The sequence below is a fragment of the Phycodurus eques genome, chromosome 11 (assembly GCF_024500275.1).
Source record: "Phycodurus eques isolate BA_2022a chromosome 11, UOR_Pequ_1.1, whole genome shotgun sequence".
NCBI classification, from domain to species: Eukaryota; Metazoa; Chordata; class Actinopteri; order Syngnathiformes; family Syngnathidae; genus Phycodurus; species Phycodurus eques.
The window spans coordinates 21,927,931-21,951,119 of NC_084535.1; the positions used below are offsets into that span (position 1 = coordinate 21,927,931).

The window sequence follows — 23,189 nt, forward strand, 5'->3', positions numbered from 1 at the left end:
AATGTATGCAGTTTAAAGTGATAATCTGGGACAATGTTGATTGTGCAAATGTTGCAGATACTCCTCAGTCAGTGTGCAAGTGGGACAGATGCTACTCTGGCATGAATGGCCAGTATTGGTCAACAACAGATATGCAGCGTGGCGAGACTACTACAGTGTCCAAGCAAGACCTTCCAACACGTCTATGTTGGTTGATCTCGCGTTCCCGACCCAGTCGGCCTCTGATCTTCCTGCCTTGTCTTTCTATCCCAAAATGTCCTACTGCCTTCTGCCCTCGACCACAGATTTTGCCATAGCATGTTTGCCTGTTACTGTGGCTGTTTCTGCTACCACAACAACGCAGTGTGAGTTTCTCTGTTCCTCTTCTTGTGGATTACAGCAGTGGTCCCCAAGTGATAGAAGTCATTTCCCAGTATTGTGGTGGTTCGGTGTACTGCACTTGGGTCCTTCACCACACTCGCCCATGACAGAACAAGAGGCACGACTGCCAAGTATTGCTGAATGCCTTTGTGTCAGGCTTTCACTGAGTACAACCACATTCTTAGTTTTTTTACATTTCCCACATGAGGAGATCCAACATCAGTTAATCGTTTCTATCTGCAGGGACAACTTTACCATAAAACCTCACACCCAGGTGTGCGGCCGGCATTTTGTTTAAAAATGGGAAAATACTCGAGCCAGCAGGAACAACTACTCCCTCCCCTTTACAAGACCGGGTGTTTGGGACAGAAGACCAAGACCGCCTCCTGACCAAAAGACAGAAGACAGCAAAGATATCTTCCTAAAATGTGATAACATAGCCACCGAGGCAATATCAACAAACGTAAACAGCGTGCGAACTATGCAAGATGATCGGTAACATCAGAAGCTTGAATGTGAAACTTACCTTTGTAGTTATTACTATAATTTAACACATACAGCTTAAAGCCTTTGTCCTTCCTGGCAGCTGACGTGGATGAATTTGCTTTAATGGTATGACTTAACCCTGATACACACATAAAGATTGTTCCACTCTTAATCGTTTTTTTTTAATTATCTGCTGCAGGCCCTACACCTGAAGATGAAAAATCAGGCAATCAAAAGTTTTGATCGTTGTTTGTGGTGTGCTCCAAGAACACCGCACACCACACGTAAAGATTCTGTCGTACCGCCGACCTCACGTGATCTCACAAAACCAAAGAAAAAGAAACACCTCCGGAAACACGTCAATGTTTCCCGAGTGTTCCCGAAGGTTGCCGGAGTCGAAAGCCTTGTAAAATGGAGATGTTCTCAAAAAACGCCTTGGTTTGGAAAATAACTGTGCTTCTTTGTTTTGCTACATTTTGTTTCACCTCACCATTCTCGGCATCATGACTCGGGAGAAGTCGGAGTTCCCCACACAGATGAAGAGTTTTGGTCGTAAATATTGAACATGTCCATTATTTAAGATTGTCAACCCCGATCTGTTTCGGACCCCAAAATGGGGACGAAGCCACTCTTAACACGCATTGGACCTATGGACAATCTTATAGGATAATCTTATAAGACTTAAAATTGGCTGGTCTTTGACGTGCTTGTGCCGATTTTCTTTTTGTGTGTACTTGTGAGGACGTTTTTTGGTATTTGGTCTTGACGTTGTCTGCTTTGAGATGGACACAGCTCAAAAAGTTGAGTTTTTTAATCTTTTAAGACCTTTATGTTTTAAAACCTTGATGTGTGTGCCAGGTCTGTACAAGGGATGTTCGTGGAAGAATCTAGCAGAGATCCAGAAAGAGTGGAATGAGGCGGGAGTCACAGCTTCAAAAACCACCATATGCAGACGCATGCGGGAGATGGGCTACAACTGTCGGGTGCCTCAAGTCGAGCCACTTCTGAGCCTGAGCCGACGTAGGAAGCGTCTCGACTGGGCCAAGGAGAAGAAGGACTGGACTGTTGGCCAGTGGTCCAAGGTCCTCTTTTCCGACGAAAGTAAAGTGTGCCTTTCATACAGGAATCAAGATCCAAGGGTCGGGAGGAAGACGGGTGAAGAACAGAACCCAAGCTGCTTGAGGTCCATCCATCCATCCATCCATTTTCTGAGCCGCTTCTCCTCACTAGGGTCGCGGGCGTGCTGGAGCCTATCCCAGCTGTCATCGGGCAGGAGGCGGGGTACACCCTGAACTGGTTGCCAGCCAATCGCAGGGCACATAGAAACCAACAACCATTCGCACTCACAGTCACGCCTACGGGCAATTTAGAGTCTCCAATTGATGCATGTTTTTGGGATGTGGGAGGAAACCGGAGTGCCCGGAGAAAACCCACGCACAGGACACGGGGAGAACATGCAAACTCCACACAGGCGGGGCCGGGGATTGAACCCGGGTCCTCAGAACTGTGAGGCTGACGCTCTAACCAGTCGTCCACCGTGCCGCCGTTTGAGGTCGAGTGTGAAATAAAACATTTAAAAAAGAAAAATGCCAGATTTTTCATAATTCATATTCATGGCAGGATCAAAAATTATCATTGAAATAACAGACCACTGGACCAAATTTGATTTTATTATTAAACTTGCCGGGTTTCATTACTCAGAAGTTCAGTAACAAGCACTAGTAAAAAAAAATGTTAGCTTGTTAACCAAAACAATCAGTCCATACTACAGCTCAAGATCATCAATGGCATCGAGGCAATGAACAAACTACACAAAATGCTTCTGATGCCCTGGGCATTAATAGCAAGTGCTACAATTACTTAAAATACATTAAAGGGCCCATATTTTGACCTCCAGAGAGTGGGTCTCTAACATGGACTTACTATAAAAATGTCAATTTCATTTAAGAAAAAAAACACCTTGATTTTGTCATGCGACTTCCGATAAAATTCCCCTCTGACAGCTACTTTTGTTGGACCCAATTTTGTATCCGCATTGTCCATATTTGACTGCCCCCTTTGCTCTGATTGGTTGCGTCCGTGTAGAAGACCCACGTGTGAGAGCACACGTTTGTTATGTTGACAACGCTGGCTCGGGAGAGGAGAGGTAGGCAGAGATCTTCGCGAGTGACGTAGATAATCTCGAGAAATTCAAATGACCTGATTTTAAGCCTCTCGACAGAAAAACGTCGGGAACTCAGGAATATGTGGATTATTTTCATTCATATTTCACGTTTACTGAGGCTCCATAGAGACAATATTACATCCCAAATACTAGAAAAAGTTGACAAATATGTGCCCTTTAACCACCATGTGCAGAAAAATGTTTGGCATGGGAATGGTAAATGGACTGCACTTATATTGCGCTTTTATCTACACTATCACAGTGTCCAAAGAGACAGTAACATCTACGCGATGTCATAGGAAAGGTCACCAGCTCTTCCAGCTCCTTCCCTCAGGTAGGCGCTACCGATCAACGCAAACTAGAACTAGTAGACATTCCAACAGCTTCTTCCCTCTTGGGATCAACTTCTTAAACACCTAACCTATAATTCCATGACAACAAGCTGGCAATTTTTTGACTTGAGTTCGTTGTCACATTTCTGTGGGGCCAATTATGTATTGCTCGTGCACTCACTGTAGTTGTCTCGCCATGCTGCACTATTTGCATATACTGGCCACTCATGCCAGAGTAGCATCTGCTCCATTTGCACACTGATTGAGGAGTATCTGTAACATTTGCACAACCATCATTGTCCCAGATGATCGCACTACTCGTCACTTTAAAGCGCATACACTCCTTGAAGTCTCAGCGCCCTTTGCACAATGGTCATTGCACCGGACTATTGCAATATTAGTCGTTTGAACTGCTCTAAGTGCTAGAGGACTCTGCATCTTTTTGCACAATTGTTTTTTGTCAATGTCTTTATGTCCCCAAAGTGTTCTGTAAATTGACTGTCTGTTGTACTAGAGCGGCTCCAACTACCGGAGACAAATTCCTTGTGTGTTTTGGACATACTTGGCAAATAAAGATGATTCTGATTCTGATTCTGATTCTGATCTTTGAAAATGTTTCTTTACTTTTGGAAATTGGCTCTTCATACAGTAACCGGTGCGGCTTTATAGAATAAATGTTATTAGTTTCATCCATCCATTTTCTGAGCCGCTGATCCTCACAAGGGTCGCGGGAGTGTTGGAGCCTATCCCAGCTATCTTCGGGCAAGAGGCGGGGTACGCCCTTGAGCTGGTTACCAGCCAATCACAGATGTTATTAGTTAGTTATTATGACATTCATATTAAAATTCCTAGTCAAATGAAGATTTTCCTCGCAAGAAGAACACCAGCTTTTTCATGCACTTGCGGTCCAACGTTTGACAGCTTGATAACTCTACGGTTATTGACTCTGATGTAGTGGCATATTCTCCGTTCACATGCATGTTTACTGACTCCCTGGACTCTGACCTGGAGGTCTACAATTCATCAAACTGGTTTTCGGTGGTCACCCTAAATAAACATCCTAAATTGGCACTGCTATGCTCACATGGCAACGTTACAGTATACGTCGTGTCTGCATGGAATCACATATAGTATGCGGCCGTCTTTGACTTTGTTATTATTTGTTCATTTAAGGAGTGTTTATTTCATGGAAATGTCCCAGCTTTACTGGAGATCGGTAGTGTTGCGTAGTGTTGTTTTGCAGTTAATATGCCTACAGTAGACCAATCGATGAAACTATTTTAACTGGCTTATTCAATAGAGTTCACAATACGTATTGGCAATTGTAAACTTTCATTAACTACTCATAAGTCTATCTTACAAGTTCTATTATCAACATTGAAACTGACACAATAACTCACCAATGTATTAGATGGAGCTTCGGCACAATACACAGTACATGACAGTATGTTTGGTTTAGAGCACGCATCAGTACAAGGGCGAGTACATCTACTGAAGTTGTGAAAGGGAACATTCACATGAGCAACTTTGCGATCAATATTGGCATTCGTGCCACACCATTTTTTTTATCAGGTAGTCCAGGTTTGCTTTCCGGGTCTCTCCCTTGTTCTTCGATCTCAGCCTGGGACGGGCACTTCTCTGTCTAATATGGATCAGCTTAATGTTTAGCCCAAGATACATGCACGCGCACACGCACACACAGGATTAAAAAGCCAGAGGGAAACACATACGCTGCCTGAGGATGGAGTCGAGAATACCACATGGGATGAGAGCGCATGGTGGCGGCCCCTTAGGTGAGAGTTATGGCTGTTAATTGCATGTTAACGCGTGTTTAATGGCTGTCCATGTTCACTCTTGGTGATTTGATATCGCATTTATTGGCACTGGCAAAAATGAAGTGATGGAGCTAGAGTCAGTCGACACTGACTACACTACACTACGCTGTCAATGTGCAGTCTATTGTAGTTAACTGCACGTCAAGGAAACACAAATGAAGTTCCAATGAAATCGGCCCAATCTGTTTTGGTCGGAAACTGTTTTTGAATTCTAAATGCGAGCGCGCTTTCTTTTTTTTTTTGATCCGCTAAGATGACCTACTGTCTCATTAATCCCAATTAGAGAGGATACTCTAGACTCTCAGTCCTTGAGCTGTGACAAATGGAATGTGTGTAGAAAGAAATGACAATGAAATATGGGAAGAAATGGGCAGTTCCAATTGATATTAAATTATAAGAACAATAGCCCCCAAAAACTGAGCTACTGCCCCCCAAATAGCACCCAGTGGAGCGCAGACCTCCACCAAGGTTGAGCTGTTGACAAAAGTGAACAAAAATTACAGAACTTAGTATTTGGGTTGGTTTGTCCAGCCACATTGTGAGTTGCCGCATTTTCTGCAATCAGCAGCATGTACACTGACAAGAACAAGGCAGCAGATGGCAATGAATAAACTTCGTTATGAACCAACACACAAACACAAAAGACAGGCATCTCTGTTCTACTAGCAGCAATCTCCCCTTTTTAAATATGTATCATTGAAGGAAACGTTTAATTAGTATGTTTTTTTTTGTTGTTGTTTTTTTTTTTCATTTTAGCAGCCAGTAATGTTGAATTTTTGTATTTTTTTATCACACACCACCACATGTTGCACTAACAAAATGTTCTTGGTAGCAGGCCATGTTGGCGATAAGGACCCTGCAGAGCTTTGCGGGAGGGTCTCCACTTGTTCCCTCTCTGTTTTGGCTCGTCTCTATGTGTACGCATTGCACGGCTGCTTCTGTGAGGTGACTTTCACTGCTGTGTTGGACTGGTGCAGCATCCAGGACAGGAGGATGATGGGGTACAGCAGCCTCTGGGCGCTGCCTATGTATGCCAGTGCAATCTACCTCATGGAGACTCTGAGAGGCTGGCTGCTGACTCATCATCAACCACTGTCTGTGCGTCTGATAACCTACACACTGTTCATCTACCTATGGGAGTTCAGCTGGGGGAGCGGGCTCAGGCTGCTCGGGGCGTGTCCCTGGGACTACTCGGGTTATAAATACAATCTGGGAGGACTGGTGACTCTGGAGTATGCGCTACCTTGGGCTATTGCAGCCTTCATAGCAGAGCAGCATGTAATCAAGAACACGCTGAGGATAAGAATGTTCACGTGAACAACTATTGCTATAATCTAGAAAAATTAGCTTCCGACAGTTGCTGTCAACTAATCCATTCACACTCATTTTGGAACAAACCGCACAAAAGTAAATTCATGAAATGTTGAACATTTTTCAGGTTTTCCTTTATGTTGTTGTGTTGGACTAATCCATATATATTTGGAGTATATTTTGTTTTATTATTTTCTAAATAAGAACAACATTTGTATTCAGATTTGAATGGACAACTAATTGAAGATGGCTACGGTAATTTGCAGCATTTTCACCCAATGTATCAATGCAAGAAGTAATTGTGACTCTTGAATGGATTTCTAAATAAATGTATAAAATGCACATCTTGGAATTGAAATGTTGAGCACTGCAAACAGTAAAGTTCTAAAATTCACAGAGATAGCTTGTATGTTTTAATATTATATTTAGACATTATAATTATACTATCCATCCATTTTCTAAATTCTCTATAAGGCATATTTTCTTCTGTTTGAAGCAATTCTGTGGATTTACTTCCATCCCTTCTTCTTGTCCTGCTACATCAACCATCTTTTGTTAAGCTTCCATTGGCAAGTAAGATGGCCCGAAATTCTCCTGCAGAATCTCTTGATAAGAGACTTTTTAGAGGTACCTTTGTATGCAAGTTAAGAATTCTTAACTGTCGGTCTTCTCAGAGCTCTTTTGCGTGAGGCACAATTCACATCAGTCAATGCTGCTTTAGCCTGGCAAATTCAAAATGGATTAATATATATATATATATATATATATATATATATATATATATATATATATATAGGGCACGGCACTATTAACTAACACCTCCAATCTCAACACATTGATGAGACTCGAGGTTGGCTGACTCCTGACAATTAGTCATTAGCCTTGGGTACAGGGATCAAACGCAAGGCACGGGGGCCAGATCTGGCCCGCCACATCAGTTTTATGTGGTCCGTCAACGCAAATCGTGTGTCAAATCAGCAGCAAATAGCCAAATTGTCATATGTAATAAATGTTGCGCTTCAACAACAGTAACGTCAACAAAAACTGAAAACAACTATTCCTGGACTTCTGATTTCAAAATTAGTTATCCACCAATTTGTTGTGTATATGTAATAATATGATGAGCCAATTAAACATTTATAATGTTTTCCCAGTCTCAATAGCCCTCTGAGGGAAGTTGTAGCTGTGGCCTGTGACAAAAATGTGTTTGACACCCCGAGCCTAGGGGTTCACAAGCTTTTTCCATTCTGCACTGTGAATTTTCACATGGTGTGTACAATAAACACATAAAAACATGTCATTATAAGTGTGGTATGAGTTTAATCAAACTATGTTTGTCTATTGCCATTGTTAAGATTTAACAGATGAAGCTCAGATCACATTTTATGACCAACTTATCCAGAAATCCAGCTAATTCCAGGGGGTTTATGTATTTTTTCTTGCAACTGTATTTCCTATTATTGTCATTAATTATATGACTGAAACACTTTTGTGTTAAAATTTTCCATGTTGAGTGTTGCTGGCAGGTCTGATCAGGGTCTTTTACGCTCAGGGTTTTGAACCACAACCAGTGCTACAGTCTCCTCATTTCGCTTCCACTGGTACCTACAGAAGAAGATATGAACTGTATTACAACTACTGTATTAAAAATCATAACCACTGATGTGCTTCACGTGAATTTTATGACAGATGGAAAATCTGAGCGTGTCATTGATATTGCAAATAATGAAGTGGGCTGACTGGGCGTGCTCAGGAATGAGTAGACTGTCTCCAGCAGATAGCTTCAACTCCTGTTCCTTCATGGTTACTCGGGACGATCCCTCCTGATGGTGAAAAGCAGAAGAGATACAATGTCGCTACAATGTTACAGTGTACAACGTTATAGTGAATTTGTGTTAGCCTAGTTCATTTTGATTGGAATGTGTGCGAATTTCGAAAGGTTGTTTTGGGCTTAACTGCATGTTGGAAATTGTTAACTTGTTAGAGATGGAACCATCAGATAGCACACAGAACACAAAGCTATACAAAAAGCAGCACATTTATAGAACATACCAGTTGCCAAATCCAGAGATCACTTTGTTGCAAGGATGTGTCAGACAAACCAGGTCCATACATGGTCACCTGTCAGGATCACAAGCAGCAGTATTATTTCATATTCCTGATGTTACAACCTTCTTCTCTGAAAAAAAACAAAAGTGGCTGTTGTATGGCAAGACACACAATATGAAAGGATGGATAAATGCAACGTGAAGAATCACGTTTTTTGCCCACATCTCAATGATCATGTGACAGTATATTTTATCAAGAAATGTGTAAGCAAACCCCCCAAACCTCCATCCATGCATCCATTCTCTTAAACCACGTATCCTCACTAGGGTCGCGGGCGGGCTGGCGCCCATCTCAGCTGACTTTGGGCGGGAGGCGGGGTACGCCCTGAACTGGTCGCCAGCCAATCGCAGGGCACAAACAACCATTCGCACTCACTTTCACACAGGCGGATGTGCTAACCAGGCGCCCACCGTGGCGGCTCCGAATGACCTCCGAATGGAAAATATTAAGCTGATTTGTTACTTTCCAACTGAGAAATAATGTTAATTTTGATGGACCCTCTAGTAGGTACACCTGCATAAAAGAGCTGTTACTGTGCAGCGGTAATAAACTAGAATAACTTTGTAACGTGGTGAACAAAATGCACTGAATCATACTGTTGTGTTTCATAGACAGTATTTGGTTGCTTTTATGCTCCTCAACCTATTGTTCAATTATTAGTGCCTCTTTAACAATGTCCCTCAAAAGCATTCTTGTATGCATGCAAATATGTGTGTTATCAGATATTACGGGGGTACATAATGTGGCAGGTGAGTGAGTCTATGTTATTGATCGTTGACGTTATCTCGGTGTTCAATTGTATTTATCGTAATGAAAGGCTTCATTCGTGTCTGATAAGGTCCAACATTGTACCTCTGTCTCAAACTGAGCTCCAAACATGTTAATGCTGCTGCCACTGGCGAGGAACGGCTTTTGTTTTTCCAGCCAGGACTTCAAGCAGAAGGGCAACATCACGTTCATGTTGTTCATCTGGAATGGAGGCTCCCCGAAGACTTCACCTGTTCAAAAAATAATGATAATGACATTCTGAAAAAAATTAACAAGTGCAGATTCCCACACAGCATCTCACTCGGATCAGGTTTTCCTGTCTTGCACTGTGTTGATGCCGTGAACCTGGTAAGAAAAGGAATTTATCTTAAATAGAGCCATGAAGAGTGGGTGATCATAAAATATTTCTTACTCTTGGATTATCGGCACCAATTGGGTTCCGAGATTTTCGCAGTAGAACCATCTCTCAAACAAGATGGCAGTTGTGTTGTCAACATAGTACCTGAAGGCATCAGCACATGCTTGAGTCTACATGATGAAATTGAATCAGGCACACATTCATTTTGCACAGTGACAAAATAAAATCATGTGATATGTGGAAATCTACATTTTGTCTCAATTTATTCTTCTGCTGTTTTCATTTGTCATTCTTTTCCAAGTAGGTTCAATGCAAAACCTGAGGCAGTCAGTCTCAGTCAGCAGCCGTTTCCTCTCTACCACCAGTCCCACAGTGTTGGCCTGTCTCTGAGGGGAGTGGGGGGTCCGAGCAGGCAGGAGAAACATCTGAAAATGGTGATTTGAAGAGAAGCACTATGAAACTGCTACATACCACCATGGGGCCCCATATTACTAAGGGGGACAAATGAAGAGCTATTTTCCCCAAACAAGATAAAAGCCACATTTTAATTTTATTATTATTATAATTATTTATTTATTTTTTTGGTCCTGTTCGGCTGTTAGGTCAAGCAGAACGGAGGATCTGTATCCCTTTTATGCCCGTACAGTTTTACTGTCACAGTGGAGTTTTTAAGCTTCCGCTGTGGTTTCTTAGTACGATAATTGAAGTTTATTGGGAATCAGAGTCGATCAGTCGAACAGAACAAAGTTTTTAGAGGGGAGAGAGAAACGAAGATAAAAGACAAAGCACTAATTGTAAACAGGATGAGAAAAGTAAGTCATTACATTATCTACAACAATGAAACATTAAATATGAGTGTTGCATGGGGCTGCAATGCTACATACACCCTGTGAGGGAAGGACAGGACAAGATAGAACAGGACAAGGACAGGAGAAGAAGCATGCAGGACAAGGGTCGTGAACCCGACTGTACAACTGAAGTGTGGTGACATTAATTATGTGAATTATAAAAGTCTATAGGATGAGAGTATGAGTGAGGGGATACACAAGCAATTCACATATTCCTGAGTTATTTGTCGCAGTCGGTGCGTGACCCCACACCCAGTGAAAGAGTCCCAGGGGTGTGTGCCTGCGGACTCGTGCAAGTGAATTGACACCGTTTTACATGCACAAAGACTGACAGAAATGTCCTGTAATTGCTGCGCCTGCGCCGCGGATGCTGAGGACCCCGCCCAATCAATCGAGGGGCGGGATCGGGCCCAGGGTTCCACCCGAGAGCAGCCCGGCGGACGGGACACATCCCACACCGAGGGACCCGGGGAGGTCCGCCGACCCCACCGAGGCGCCCCGACAACTGGCCACCTGAGTCAAATATGAAATTTCCATGGGAGGATTTGTTTTTCATGGTCTCTGTTGTGCTCTTCAACCTTACTGCAGTTTAGCTTTTAAAGCTAAGCTGAATTGTTTGGGTCCAGTGGAATGGCCCGAGTCAATGGTTTACTGGTCAATGGTACATTTTGGCCTGGACTGATGACCTGTCAGTCATGGGGCGGACACATGCAGACAACCATCCACAGTCCCTTTCAATTTTTTGTCTTTGACGACCCTAACATACAGCGCATGTTTTTGCTAGCTATAGGACCCCCAAAAGAGAAAACAAGGCATACAGCTATTGTGATAACACCATTTAATGAGTTGATCTGCATGCATTGTTCTCCATTTCATTTCTAACACATCATGTTGCATCTCTGGTCGTGTGAATGAAGTATATTGGATTTCACCTCTCCCTCCTTGATGTGCACGTCCTTGCTCTTGCCATTTTCAATCACCTTCAGACACATGTCACCCTTCACCTGGTAGAAAAGCTGTTGGAAAGAAACAATATTGCCATAACATATAGTATATTACTACATAACCTCCACATCATGCATGAGTAAGACGTTTTGGGGATGAGGAGAAACGTTCTGCAGAGTGTGCGCTACATATTGTATGAAGCTACCAGCTGACGACTATATTCACTGCAAGATTGCAACACAAAAGCTACCAAACATGAATCAAGCTAAAAGTAATAGGTGATTCATTAATATTGCAAAATGAAAGTAGAGTTTGCCCCTTGTCTGGGTGTCCAGACCAACAGTAGTGTCTAATGGAGGAGGCGTGTGATCTGTGTAACATCGATGATAATTAAAACTACCAGCAGCACTTACACCATTGTCATGTGCATTTGTGTCGTTTGCAATTCTGTATATGGCGGTATTGATTGTAAATCAGTGCTTGTCATACCTCCTCCCCTTCTTCTATATGGTAATCCTTCCTGGTGTTTGGCCCTCCAACAAACATAATGATTAACTGGGAAAAGTGCCTGGATGAAATAAAAACAGTTAATGCACGACTTTAAACAAACATCACCGCCAACAAACTGGCTCAAATCTTGTGATCTGGTGAGATTTGATTCTATTTGTTGATGATCGCTACTCTGAAATCTCCTCTGTAGTTCCATCTATCCATTCCTTTTTTTACCGCTTTATCCTCATTAGGGTCGCGGGCTGCTGGAGCCTATCCCAGCTATCTCCAGGCGGGAGGCGGGGTACACCCTGAACCGGTCGCCAGCCAATCGCAGGGCACAGAGAAACAAACAACCGTCCGCACTCACGTTCACACCTAGGACAGTTTACAGTCCTCAATCAACCTACCACGCATGTTTTTGGGATGTGGGAGGAAACCGGAGTGCCCGGAGAAAACCCACCCAGGCACGGGGAGAACATGCAAACTCCACACAGGCGGGACCGGGATTTGAACCCCAGTCCCCAGAACTCTGAGGCAGATGAGCTCCTCTGTAGTTGCACCTATAAAATAATATTGTTAATAAAGTCATATAACACGCATGCTTACTCACATGAGCTTGTTGCACACTGGTGGCAGGAAAGCATTCTGGTTCTCCGCTATCCAATTCTCCACGTTCACAAGAAGCTGACGATTACTCATCTTTTGAATCAACGTTTGGGGCCTTGCTGCTTTATTATGCCACTCTGGCCTCTTTTCTTTGACTACATTAACCAGTCTGCCTGTCACTGAAGGTCCAAAATGCAAAAGTGAGTGTAGGTGTTATGTAATGGTGAAAGGTCACCTGTATTTTGCTGTGACTTCACATTTCACATTTTCTTATTTGGGTGAAAACAAACAGGAGGGTTCTCCAATAAAGAAAAATAATTTTAAAAAAATAATAATGAGCAACTGAAAACTGATGAGTTTGATGGCCTGAGTGCAAATTTTCACAGAGGAAAAAAATTGTCAACGATAGCTTTGCTGTGCTTATTAATGTTATTAATGTTTTCATAGCTACATTTGATAGCTAATGTCAAAAATGGTGAATTACTGTGTGATGGTTGGTTGTAAACAAAACAGGTGGGAGGGACAAAGGTAAGGGAAGCTGTAACTCATTAAGTGAAACATATCTCGGTTTTATTTGCGCTTGTCTTGGCATGCAGTTAGGTGATGAGAGACGGATACATTATATAGGGATCATAGTTATTTATGACGAGCACGTTGTCATCACGTCGGGTCTTTGCCACTGCTTCCAAATGTTCTCTACACTCAGCCCTCATTTTAGCACATCTAAGGAGATTTTAAAATTTATAATATAGCTGATATTAACTAATTAGGGTTACGCAGGAGGAGGGGGGGGGGGGGGGAACAAAGTCGTCTCTACTAGTTTAGTGTATCCTCCCATCATGGTGGACAAACAAATACATAGCACGTGACCGAAAGCTGTCTATAGCAAGCATTAGTACGTGGCAGCGCTTACAACAGGTCCATAATAATGATAGATTGTCCAGAAAGTCTTTTTTTTTTTTTTTAAATCAATTGATGAATTTGTTGATCACATGTATTGTGTACTCAGTGGTAATCAGTTTTAACCACATTGTATTTACATTTTTAATTGTAATCAGACACGGCCCAGTCAGCTGGGATAGGCTTCAGGTCGCCCGCGACCCTAGTGAGGATCAACAGTACAGAAAATGGATGGACGACCTGAAGCCAGATGCCATGTAACTATTGAATGATGAGTTCCAGTATCGTGCTACGTGCAAATAATAGCGTCCATGCTATACAAAAATAATTCAAAAGATAATCCTCGTTGACATGTTCATTTTTTAAAAAAATATAATTACACTTCCCAGAGATTAAACGGCGTCGAAAAGCTAATGCAAAACTTGTCAAGAAATTGAGGTGTATATCTTGTTCCACTTGTTTCTTCTTTGTCAACGTCAACCAATCACGATGCGATGTCGTGTCCAAATGGAACTACGGCAAGCAGCTGGGTGTGGTGTCACTGTCAAAGCTGTGACCGCGTTATTGTTAACCGGCCACCGAAAAACAAGGGCACACAACGCCGATTATCCAGGTGAAAACTTTCAACAGTATATGCGGCTGTATGAAAAACGCGTCCACTGTAAGAATTTGCGTGCTTCAATGAAAGTATTGTAAATGTAAAGATCGGTGCTAGCTACGGCATCAACAGCGGGCTTTGTGTAACGCCAGTGCAGCTTTTTCTTCAATGTACTCTGCCATCGTTGTTTATGTACGTGGCACGTCGACTTATTGCAAGCACGCCGTAGATTCCTGATGCCAATTTTTTTTTGCAGAGGTTAGTTCATGTCTGAAATGATGGTCGCAGCGCGGTTTCTATTCACAACGAGCAATGCGTTTGAGTTTGATGTTGTCCGGCTGCTGTATCTTTTAATTTCCGTTTGTCAGCGTTTCTCATCCTTTATTGAGTCAGGGCCCAATAATATACATGACGAAAAAGTGACGACACGGCACCAAACAAAAAACGTTACAAAAACTATGTACGTACTGTGAACTGAAATAATGAGGATCCGGTCTCAATTTACACACGCATTTAAATTGATTTAATTACTCATTGTGAATTCTGGGCCTGTTGTTTTCCCACAAAGTTTTCTTTCTGCTGGGTGAATGACAACAGGTGACTCCATTGGTGGATTTTGTTTGTTTCCCTTCTTCCATCTACGAAAACCATTCAAAAGTTCGGCCTGTTATTATTATTTGTCGATGGCGTGGATCATTTGTGAATGAAATTGGTTAATTGATTTTTGAAGTTCGGCAAAACTGTTTCCTATAGGGGTCAGCACATTTAGATTTAGGTTCAAATCTCAGCTCGGGCCTTGCTGTGTGGACTTTGCAGGTACCCCCCCCGTGCATGCATGGCTTTTCTGCGGGTTGTCCGGCTTCGTCCCACATTCCAAAAACCTGCATAGGTTCATTACACATTCAGGTGTTTCTCAACCAAGATTTAGCTTAGGCACATATTTAACTGTCTCCGCGTGTCCCTGTGCCTTCCAGCAGAATGAGACGTCACAGTCTCCTCCTCTTCCTGTCGTCCTGTCTTCTGTGTGTCTGCTGTCAGCATCAGAGACAGCCCCCCGTTGTCGAGAGTGCAGCTCACTTATCGGTGCATGGTCACGGCCGCCTCGACAAAAATATGGTCCAGGATAAAGAGTGAGAGATGCCGCAATACTGCACATTCTACTGGACTTTTGAGTACACACAGCAGCAGTGCACAGCAATTGGTATGTTGTCTTGCAGCCACATTCTGGAGCATCTGGAGGGTGTGATTGACAAACCAGAGAAAGACATGTCACCTCAGGAGCTTCAGCTTCACTATTTTAAGATGCACGATTATGATGGCAACAACCTTTTAGACGGGCTGGAGTTGGCTACAGCGATCACCCACGTCCACAGAGAGGTGGGAGCTGTGCTCTTGTGCATACATTTGCTTTTCCTCTTAAAAGGTGTGACCAGAAATGAATGTAAACATTTGCTACTTACTTCCCACTAAAGCTGTTGTAATTCATTAGGGTCTCGGGTCATCTGATTTCTGGTAAGAGGTGAGGTACACCATGAACTTGTCACCAGCCAATCGCAGGGAACATATAGAGCAGGGATGGGAAACTTAAAATCTTAAAATAATGGGGGGGGGGGGGGGGGCACAATTTTTCGACCGCGCTGCCAGGGGGCCACGTAGGACCGTGCACTTCCTAACCAGATGTATGACAAAAATGCCATTTTAAATGAGGATAAAAATATGTGCATATTTCAGTTTTTTTTTTATTGACTCAATGTACTTCAAAGGATCTTAATATATGGAATGCTCAAATGGATGTAAAAAATATCCACTCTTCAACAACAAAAGGTTAAAAGCAAACATAAAAAGCTACATACTGTGATTCTCTACTTTTTTTTTTATTTTTTTTTTTTTTTACTGTTTCGTATGTGTTGTAAAAAAAAAAGGAGGTATTGCTCTTATTCTTAAAAGTATATAACCATTGGAACTGATGAATCCATCTTTTGTTTTTGGGCTTCCCAGTGGTTAAAAATCTGTTTATTCATATCTCATTCCCCACATATGACTTCTGGAAAAGACGTTTTCAAGAAATCCAACTTAAAACATTAGCATTTTTTTTTTTTTTTTTTTTTTTTTTTTAATAAATATGCTGCTGATTTTACATCTACTTTCCTTTATCTGGTTTCCTTTTTAGGAGAGAGGCGAGGACAGCCAGCCAATACAAGAAGACGATCTAATCAAGCTCATCGACGACGTTCTGAGGGATGATGACAAGAACAATGACGGTTACATAGACTACGCTGAGTTTGCCAAATCACTGGAATGACACATCACCACGTTTAATACTGGTGTCACTTCTTTGTCAAGCTGTTTACCCCCCCCCCCCCGGTAAAAGCACCATTCTCTCCTGCAAGGACCAGTCTTGTCGGTAGCAAATGAAGTTTTCTCTCCCATCTGAAGCAGCAAATTTGCCAATTTAAAACAGCCAAATGGGAAACGTATCCCTTCTGCACTTTCCATTCTTGCAGTTTCCTACAATTAGTGCCTTTGTAAAGGCTGCTTCACCCAAATCAAATGCTCCCCTTTCCCCCCCCCCAGTCCCTTTGGAGTGTCTGGCCAAGGTTGCATACCTTGATTTGGGCAGTGTAAAGATAGACCACCACTGAAGGGATTATTACACAAACCAAAAAGAGTGCTGTTTAATACCAGTGCATACAACATGTTAGGGGGAAACTTTACGTTTCTTCCGGAAACTTGTATCTTGATGATGATTGTCAAAGTACAAATGTACACATAGGAGGCAATGGCTGACATACTCGCTGTGTTCACGCGTCCGACGGGATACGTGACCGGAAGGTGTCATCGCAGAGTGAATGTATCGCAGTGCCTGTGCATTGCTGCCTCTTATCACTGGATGAGATTGACTTGCTGCTGTTTGTTTGTAAAAAAAAAAAAAAAAAAAACGTGAAGCTCAAATCACACACATGCACAACTTGACATATTAGCTGCCTCAAGATGAAAACATCTTTGAAACTGTCAAATCCATCTGTGATTTTTGATAATGTACAGTTTATGAATTCCATAAATATATATTTTCCCATCTTGTATTGATTCTTCAGTCTGTTGAATACAAATATTTAGAAATATGAACATAACGCGTATGTTTTTTCACTGGAATGTAAACTATTAAATTCTGCAAACAGAAGACTGCTATGGTTTTCTTTCATTAATTTGACACACCCAGCTAATTTTGCAAATAAATGTATTAAATTCCAAGTTTTCAAACCAAAGAGCATTGAGTAAAGTACAATAATTCTGTTAAACTGCAGAAGACAAAAACAGCAGCTAATACAACTTGACTTTTAAAAAGAAAAATGTATTATTGACAAAACGTGTCAATAATATTTGACACGTTTTGGGTGATAACTTGAGAAACCCTAACTGAGAACTCTACAGACTAGTTATAAGGAATACCGGGGAGAAAAAAAACTGCAAACTCCTCATGCGTGATGCTTTTTATTTGCTGGCCAGTGCTTAGCTCCAGTGAGAGGAGGGGTCCAGGGGCTGCACAGAGGTCAGAGAGAACATCGTTGAGGTCAGGTTGCTCCTCACGTGGCTGTACCATTCTTCATGCTGGTGCTGAGAGGCCGCCTGCGATGGCACAGAGGGAAACGGGCACTGGCTGACCGGACCTTGGGGATGATGGGGGTACACTCTGGCAGGCAGCACTGTAGCGACGTGGGGAATGTGGGCCAGGGGTTGGGCGTAGTACTGCCGGGCCATGGGCGGTGCGACGTGCATGCTGCCCAGTAGTGCCCTGTGGCCTGACATCACACCCAGCGGGTGCACTTTTTGGGAGACCCGCTCGTGCTTGCGCTGTTTGGCCCGTCTGTTCTGGAACCACACCTGCTGACACACGGACGAGACGCTTGGTGGTTCAGCGGACACGATGCAACAAGTACCAAATGGAATCCATCCATCACGGTCACACCGTCACAAGCGAACTGGATCCTATGCCAACTGACTTTTGGGAGTCTGGTCGACAGCCAATCACAGGAAACGAAACTTAATCCTGAAAGGGGAACTAAATCCGCCTTAACATCACTTTTTCTTTGTTTTCTTTTTTTGCAAGAATACATTGTATGATCCAGCACTAGTGCGTCCGCCATTAGTTGGCTAGATAAGTGGTGTAGCCTGTCCTTGCTAAATGCAATTCTGCCGAGCTCCATTCTGCAAGATCGTTCAAATGTTATTACACTTGTGAAATAACTGTAAATTGTATTACAAATGTTTTGCGTTGGGCGGCACGGTGGACGACTGGTTAGAGCGTCAGCCTCACAGTTCTGAGGACCCGGGTTCCATCCCCGCCGCCGACTGTGTGGAGTTTGCATGTTCTCCCCGTGCCTGCGTGGGTTTTCTCCGGGCACTCCGGTTTCCTCCCACATCCCAAAAACATGCATAAATTGGAGACTCTAAATTGCCCGTAGGTGTGACTGTGAGTGCGAATGGTTGTCTGTGTGTATGTGCCCTGCGATTGGCTGGCGACCAGTTCAGGGTGTACCCCGCCTCCTGCCCGATGACAGCTGGGATAGGCTCCAGAACGCCCGCGACCCGAGTGAGGAGAAGCGGCTCAGAAAATGGAAGGATGGATGGATGTTTTGCGTTGCGTGGGTTATGTATAATACGTACTGACGTAGGGTTGATAAGATAAGATGTATGTCTCCTTAACGATAAGATAATTTAGTGTTATGACTGCAACGGACAATTCTGGGCACACACCTTAAGTACGATAGGACATTCCTCTTTTACTCACAAACAGCATAGCGAGACAATAATGTTGGGTGATCACACATCACACATACTGAAGAGGAGATATAGAAAGTGAACATAGATACCAATATAAAAAAAAGTATGTGTGTATACTTGGGGTGGCATGACTTGATTTTTTTTTTAAGTCGACACAATTACAATGAAAGTCGAGTTGGACTAGTCGCTGATGATGTCATAATATTTTTTTTTTCCATTACCGGGTTTGAGTTAATAAAAAAGTACAGTACAATACTATAATAAAAAAAAAAAAGAAGTAAAAATCATAGGAGGGAATGCTTTGTAATAGTCTACATTCACCGTCAATGGACAGTTCTTACACCTAATTTGTGCAGAACATAGACTCAAGAACACTGACGTGGACTGGGTGAAGGCAGCACCCGGAGTCCTATGATGGTATTTCCAGCTGGAGAAAAAAAAATGTCCTCTTGTCCTCGGTGTACCTGCCACTGGGACAACCAGGTCACGTTTTCACAACTTGGCCAAACGGGAAAACCTGCATGATGGGAATTCTCAATGTTTTTGCAAATAATCACGGAACTCTTCATGTGTGGTCAAATAATCCCTCGCTGTTCTTCTACTGTGATTGTGTGGGCTGAAAAAATGTTCAAAATCCTGCTAAAGCCTGTTTTTTTTTCCTTTCACTGGTTCTCCCTCACTTACCAAAGCCGCACATTTAGAAATAGGAGACAATTGAAATCAATTACGGTAATTTCATACAGTGCACTTATCTGTCACTGCAAGTGGAAAAAAACATGCTTAGCGACTCATGGTCTAAACCTCATTGTGGAGTAGGCAAGTCGACTAGTCGAATAGTATGGACAACCCCTAGCAGGTACCTGTATGCGAGCCTCATTGAGCTTAGTGATTCGGGCCAGCTCCTCTCTGTAGTAGATGTCAGGATACTGGTTCTGTCCAAAGGCCATCTCCAGCTGCTCCAGCTGCTTACGGCTGAACGTTGTGCGGAGGCGTCTTCTCACCGGAGACTGAAAGGCTCGGCTCCGCCGACTAACACCCACAGCCACGGAAGTCTCACACAATGACACCTTGCTCACCGAATCTCCAATATCTGCTTTCAGGAAGAACAAAGATGGTGAGGTTTTGTACCTTTTCTTCAGCTCCTGTTTCCTGATGTCCTTGTGTTTCCCAGGTTGGCATCCTGCAAAAAGCATGACTTAACCCGTTACCTCAATGATGACTTTTTTCGAGAAAAGAGGGATTACACAGACTTCGTGGTTCCCATTGCCATGAAGTAACCTGAGAACCAGAGAGCTTTGCGGCCAAACACAAGCTCGTGAGAAAGAGATACCAGAAACGGAGGGATTTGATGCAGCTTATTACCACAACTACCAGCAAAGTGACTAATTTGTCAGACTGGAGGACTGAACTAACATTGCCCAGTCACACAAAAAAAGGCCAATTTGAGAATTGATCCATGTTTCTTGCTTGCATTTCAGCACCCTATAGTGGCTTAACTATTCATTTTATATGTAGTATGTTGACAAAATACATACATATATTTATTTAGACCAGCATCCGGAGGAGGCAGACAATCCAGATTCTACATTTTATATACTGTATATATCAACATATTGCATATTTCTTAATTCTGTGTTATTTAAACATGTGAATTATTTACTGAGAAATTTACAATTTTGTGTGTGTGTGGGGGGGGGGGTTGCATAAAATTCCTAGTTGGCCCTCGCCCTATGTAGTTTGTGCATAATCTTACTGCCCCCCTCCCCCCCTCACAGACACCCCCTCAAAAAACAAACAAACAAACAAACACGTGATGAAAACCTAACTTCCTTGGTGCACACTCAGTGACATTATTATCCATCCATTTTCTACCGCTTATCCGGGTCGGGTCGCGGGGGCAGTAGCTTTAGCAGGGACGCCCAGACTTCCCTCTCCCCAGCCACTTCATCCAGCTCTTCCGGATTATCTTTTATTATTATATTATTATTATTATCCCTCAATAATAATAATAATATACATTTTTTAATCATATCAATTGTACATATGCTGTATTCAATCAATTCTATATGGTAACAAAGTTGTATTTTGTTTTTACTAGTTATGAAAATGCAATTAATAAAAAATGATTGATTAAAAATAGCCCCCCCCCCCCCCCCCCATTAGTTAACGAACAATTATATGAATAAATATTTTTTTTTTCTTCTAACTTACCTGCAGTGGAGCTGACAGTGGCCACGTTAGAGTACACATCAGCGCAGTCCTGGTGACTCCTCATCGCATCCCCCATTGTTGTCACTTGGGCCATCACTGCACTGCTCATTGATGGGATGGTAAGCATTGTCTGGCCATCCAACACTCTACACACACAACCCACTGCCCGTAAGCCTGAAGTCACGTGTCTCTTTACCTTTGTCTGTGTGGGTGTGGATAAAAGACGAGGGCAAGTGGGACGTGACTCAGGATGAAATCAAACATTGTCTTGAAGTTATTATTGGCAGGTGTTTTTGGTGTAGTAACTTCGGGGTTGCTACCCGCATGCTTGTGCCCGGCAACACAATTCAGAGTTTTTCCTACATGCTATTTTTTTCGATCAGAAACTGTACATTCTCCTTCGTGGCAGATTACTGTAATTATGCAATGATAACTATTAGATGCAATTCTGGACTTAGTATTGGGTAATCAGTTTCTTTGAAAGAAAGCAAACACTGGTAACATCACTTGCACCAGAATGTGCAGGAAAGACCACCAAGTGGGTGATCACACAGTCGTTTCCCTGGTGAAGAAAACCCCTTTTACGGTCACAATCTGTAAGCCACGTTCAGTCACGAACACCTTGCAGGCAGCCACAATCACCTATTGAAGGCTTTGTTGATGACTCGCTCGTCAGATTTTTCGACACTCTTCACGCTCCGGCAGTACCCTGTGAATCCCCTCCGCCTTCCGCCTCAGACCACGAGTTCTGCCATCCCACGTTTGCCTGGTCCTGTGGCCGTTTGCCCAGCCTTGTGCCTCCGACCACGAGTTCTGCCTAAGCATGTTTGTCTACGTGGCCCCTCGGCTGTTTTCTGCTACCAAGACAACGATATGTAAGTTTTCCCGTGCTGCTCTCTGTGAATTGTGGTTTGAGACAACAATGAAGTGTGAGCATCCCTGGCCTGCTACCTGTGGATTACAGAGCATTACATGACCAAGACAAATGTCTAATTTTCAAAGTTTTGCCATCTTGACTGTGAAGTTCATTTTTATACGGATTTGAAGTGACCTGTCACAGTTGATACTAAAATCATTTCCAACTATTCCGGTGGTTTGGTGTGCACTTGGGTCCTACACCACACTTTCCCCGCACACTTGTGTCAGAATGATGGGAACCATATGAAAAAGGTCATGAGGGCACTCCACCCTTTTCCGAATGAGGACCATGGCCGCAGATTTCGAGGTGCTGATTTCACCCCTGGGGGCCCCACTACCGAGGAGCCCCCTTGGTCCCTCCCGCAGGTGACGAGGCCTGTGCCACCAGTCGCTCGCCATCAAGCCCCATCTCCAGGCCTGGCTCCAGAGGGGGGCCCCGGTGATCCGCGTCAGGGCAAGGGAAATATGGATCCATTTATTTTATTCATCATAGGGGGTCTCTTAGCCGTACTTGGTACTTTTGCTTGTTTGGCGTGCCGTGAGATTTGTTTTTTCCTAGTGTGCCATTGGCATGGCTCAATAAAAGTTGGGAAACACTGAGCTAGACAGAGATACGGCCACAAGGGGGCACTGTACTATCAGAATGGGATTTAAAACCACTGGTGTCCCTCCATTGGGAATAGGAGCTTTTGCAAGAGGCTTTGTATCAGATTAGCAGAAACAAATTCCTCATTATGTGTGACAGTAATGAATTCTTAGTATTCTGTTTCCTCAGTATAAAGTTTCACAAAATACATTTGACCAGAACCATCCTGGTAATTCAGCCGTAACACATATGAAAGGACAAATTGCAGTGACATCTTTCAGGACAAGTAATTAAGTGATCTTTTTTTAATCAAGTATAAACTAATCTGGCGGCACGGTGGCAGACTGGTTAGAGTGTCAGCCTCACAGTTCTGAGGACCCGGGTTCAATCCCCGGCCCCGGCTGCGTGGAGTTTGCTGTTTATATTCACGCCAGATTTAACGAGATACACACGTTCCAAAAAGTTCCAACTTTCGTCTTGTCAGTCAATAGAATATTTTCCCAAAAATGTTGGGAATCATTTGGATGTTTTTGTTGTTGTTGTTGTTGCAAAGACTTTATGGTCTTTTTGGTCAACAGTG

General features: G+C 43.0%; 4 protein-coding genes across 5 annotated transcripts; 2 read left to right on the plus strand and 2 right to left on the minus strand.

Moving 5' to 3' along the window:
- Positions 1-5,083: 5,083 nt before the first annotated feature.
- LOC133410106 (transmembrane protein 229b-like) lies at positions 5,084-6,494 on the plus strand. The gene is made up of 2 exons (XM_061690864.1): positions 5,084-5,135; positions 6,010-6,494. Exons 1-2 carry the CDS (start codon positions 5,084-5,086, stop codon positions 6,492-6,494), a joined length of 537 nt encoding a protein of 178 aa, XP_061546848.1.
- A 1,526-nt stretch (positions 6,495-8,020) lies between these two features.
- On the minus strand, positions 8,021-12,707 carry haao (3-hydroxyanthranilate 3,4-dioxygenase). Its single transcript, XM_061690580.1, has 10 exons — positions 12,619-12,707; positions 12,006-12,084; positions 11,504-11,587; positions 10,042-10,148; positions 9,778-9,867; positions 9,667-9,710; positions 9,450-9,595; positions 8,541-8,609; positions 8,229-8,311; positions 8,021-8,093 (listed from the first exon to the last, which is right to left on the minus strand). The coding sequence occupies exons 1-10, from the start codon at positions 12,705-12,707 to the stop codon at positions 8,021-8,023; spliced, it is 864 nt and encodes a 287-aa protein (XP_061546564.1).
- Positions 12,708-14,041: 1,334 nt separating this feature from the next.
- mcfd2 (multiple coagulation factor deficiency 2, ER cargo receptor complex subunit) lies at positions 14,042-17,193 on the plus strand. Of its 2 annotated transcripts, none has more exons than XM_061690197.1 (4): positions 14,042-14,127; positions 15,087-15,242; positions 15,330-15,489; positions 16,283-17,193. In XM_061690197.1, the coding sequence occupies exons 2-4, from the start codon at positions 15,091-15,093 to the stop codon at positions 16,412-16,414; spliced, it is 444 nt and encodes a 147-aa protein (XP_061546181.1). In that variant the 5' UTR covers positions 14,042-14,127; positions 15,087-15,090; the 3' UTR covers positions 16,415-17,193. The 2 variants fall into 2 exon arrangements, with proteins under 2 accessions (XP_061546181.1, XP_061546180.1); XM_061690196.1 differs by having other exon boundaries at positions 14,043-14,127; positions 15,090-15,242.
- A 429-nt stretch (positions 17,194-17,622) lies between these two features.
- prop1 (PROP paired-like homeobox 1) lies at positions 17,623-21,199 on the minus strand. Its single transcript, XM_061690896.1, has 3 exons — positions 21,106-21,199; positions 19,755-19,984; positions 17,623-17,994 (listed from the first exon to the last, which is right to left on the minus strand). The coding sequence occupies exons 1-3, from the start codon at positions 21,197-21,199 to the stop codon at positions 17,623-17,625; spliced, it is 696 nt and encodes a 231-aa protein (XP_061546880.1).
- Positions 21,200-23,189: the final 1,990 nt, after the last annotated feature.

Coding starts and splice junctions, on each gene's coding strand:
- LOC133410106 (XM_061690864.1), top strand. CDS start 5,084: ATGGAGTCGAGAATACCACATGGGATGAGAGCGCATGGTGGCGGCCCC. Junction 5,136..6,009: donor GCATGGTGGCGGCCCCTTAG/GTGAGAGTTATG, acceptor TGTTCTTGGTAG/CAGGCCATGTTGGCGATAAG.
- prop1 (XM_061690896.1), bottom strand. CDS start 21,199: ATGGCCCAAGTGACAACAATGGGGGATGCGATGAGGAGTCACCAGGAC. Junction 19,985..21,105: donor CACTGTCAGCTCCACTGCAG/GTAAGTTAGAAG, acceptor TCCTGAAAGCAG/ATATTGGAGATTCGGTGAGC. Junction 17,995..19,754: donor TCAATGAGGCTCGCATACAG/GTACCTGCTAGG, acceptor GTGTGTCAGCAG/GTGTGGTTCCAGAACAGACG.
- haao (XM_061690580.1), bottom strand. CDS start 12,707: ATGAGTAATCGTCAGCTTCTTGTGAACGTGGAGAATTGGATAGCGGAG. Junction 12,085..12,618: donor CCAGTGTGCAACAAGCTCAT/GTGAGTAAGCAT, acceptor TATTTCATCCAG/GCACTTTTCCCAGTTAATCA. Junction 11,588..12,005: donor ATATAGAAGAAGGGGAGGAG/GTATGACAAGCA, acceptor TCTTTCCAACAG/CTTTTCTACCAGGTGAAGGG.
- mcfd2 (XM_061690197.1), top strand. CDS start 15,091: ATGAGACGTCACAGTCTCCTCCTCTTCCTGTCGTCCTGTCTTCTGTGT. Junction 15,243..15,329: donor AATATGGTCCAGGATAAAGA/GTGAGAGATGCC, acceptor GTTGTCTTGCAG/CCACATTCTGGAGCATCTGG. Junction 15,490..16,282: donor TCACCCACGTCCACAGAGAG/GTGGGAGCTGTG, acceptor TTTCCTTTTTAG/GAGAGAGGCGAGGACAGCCA.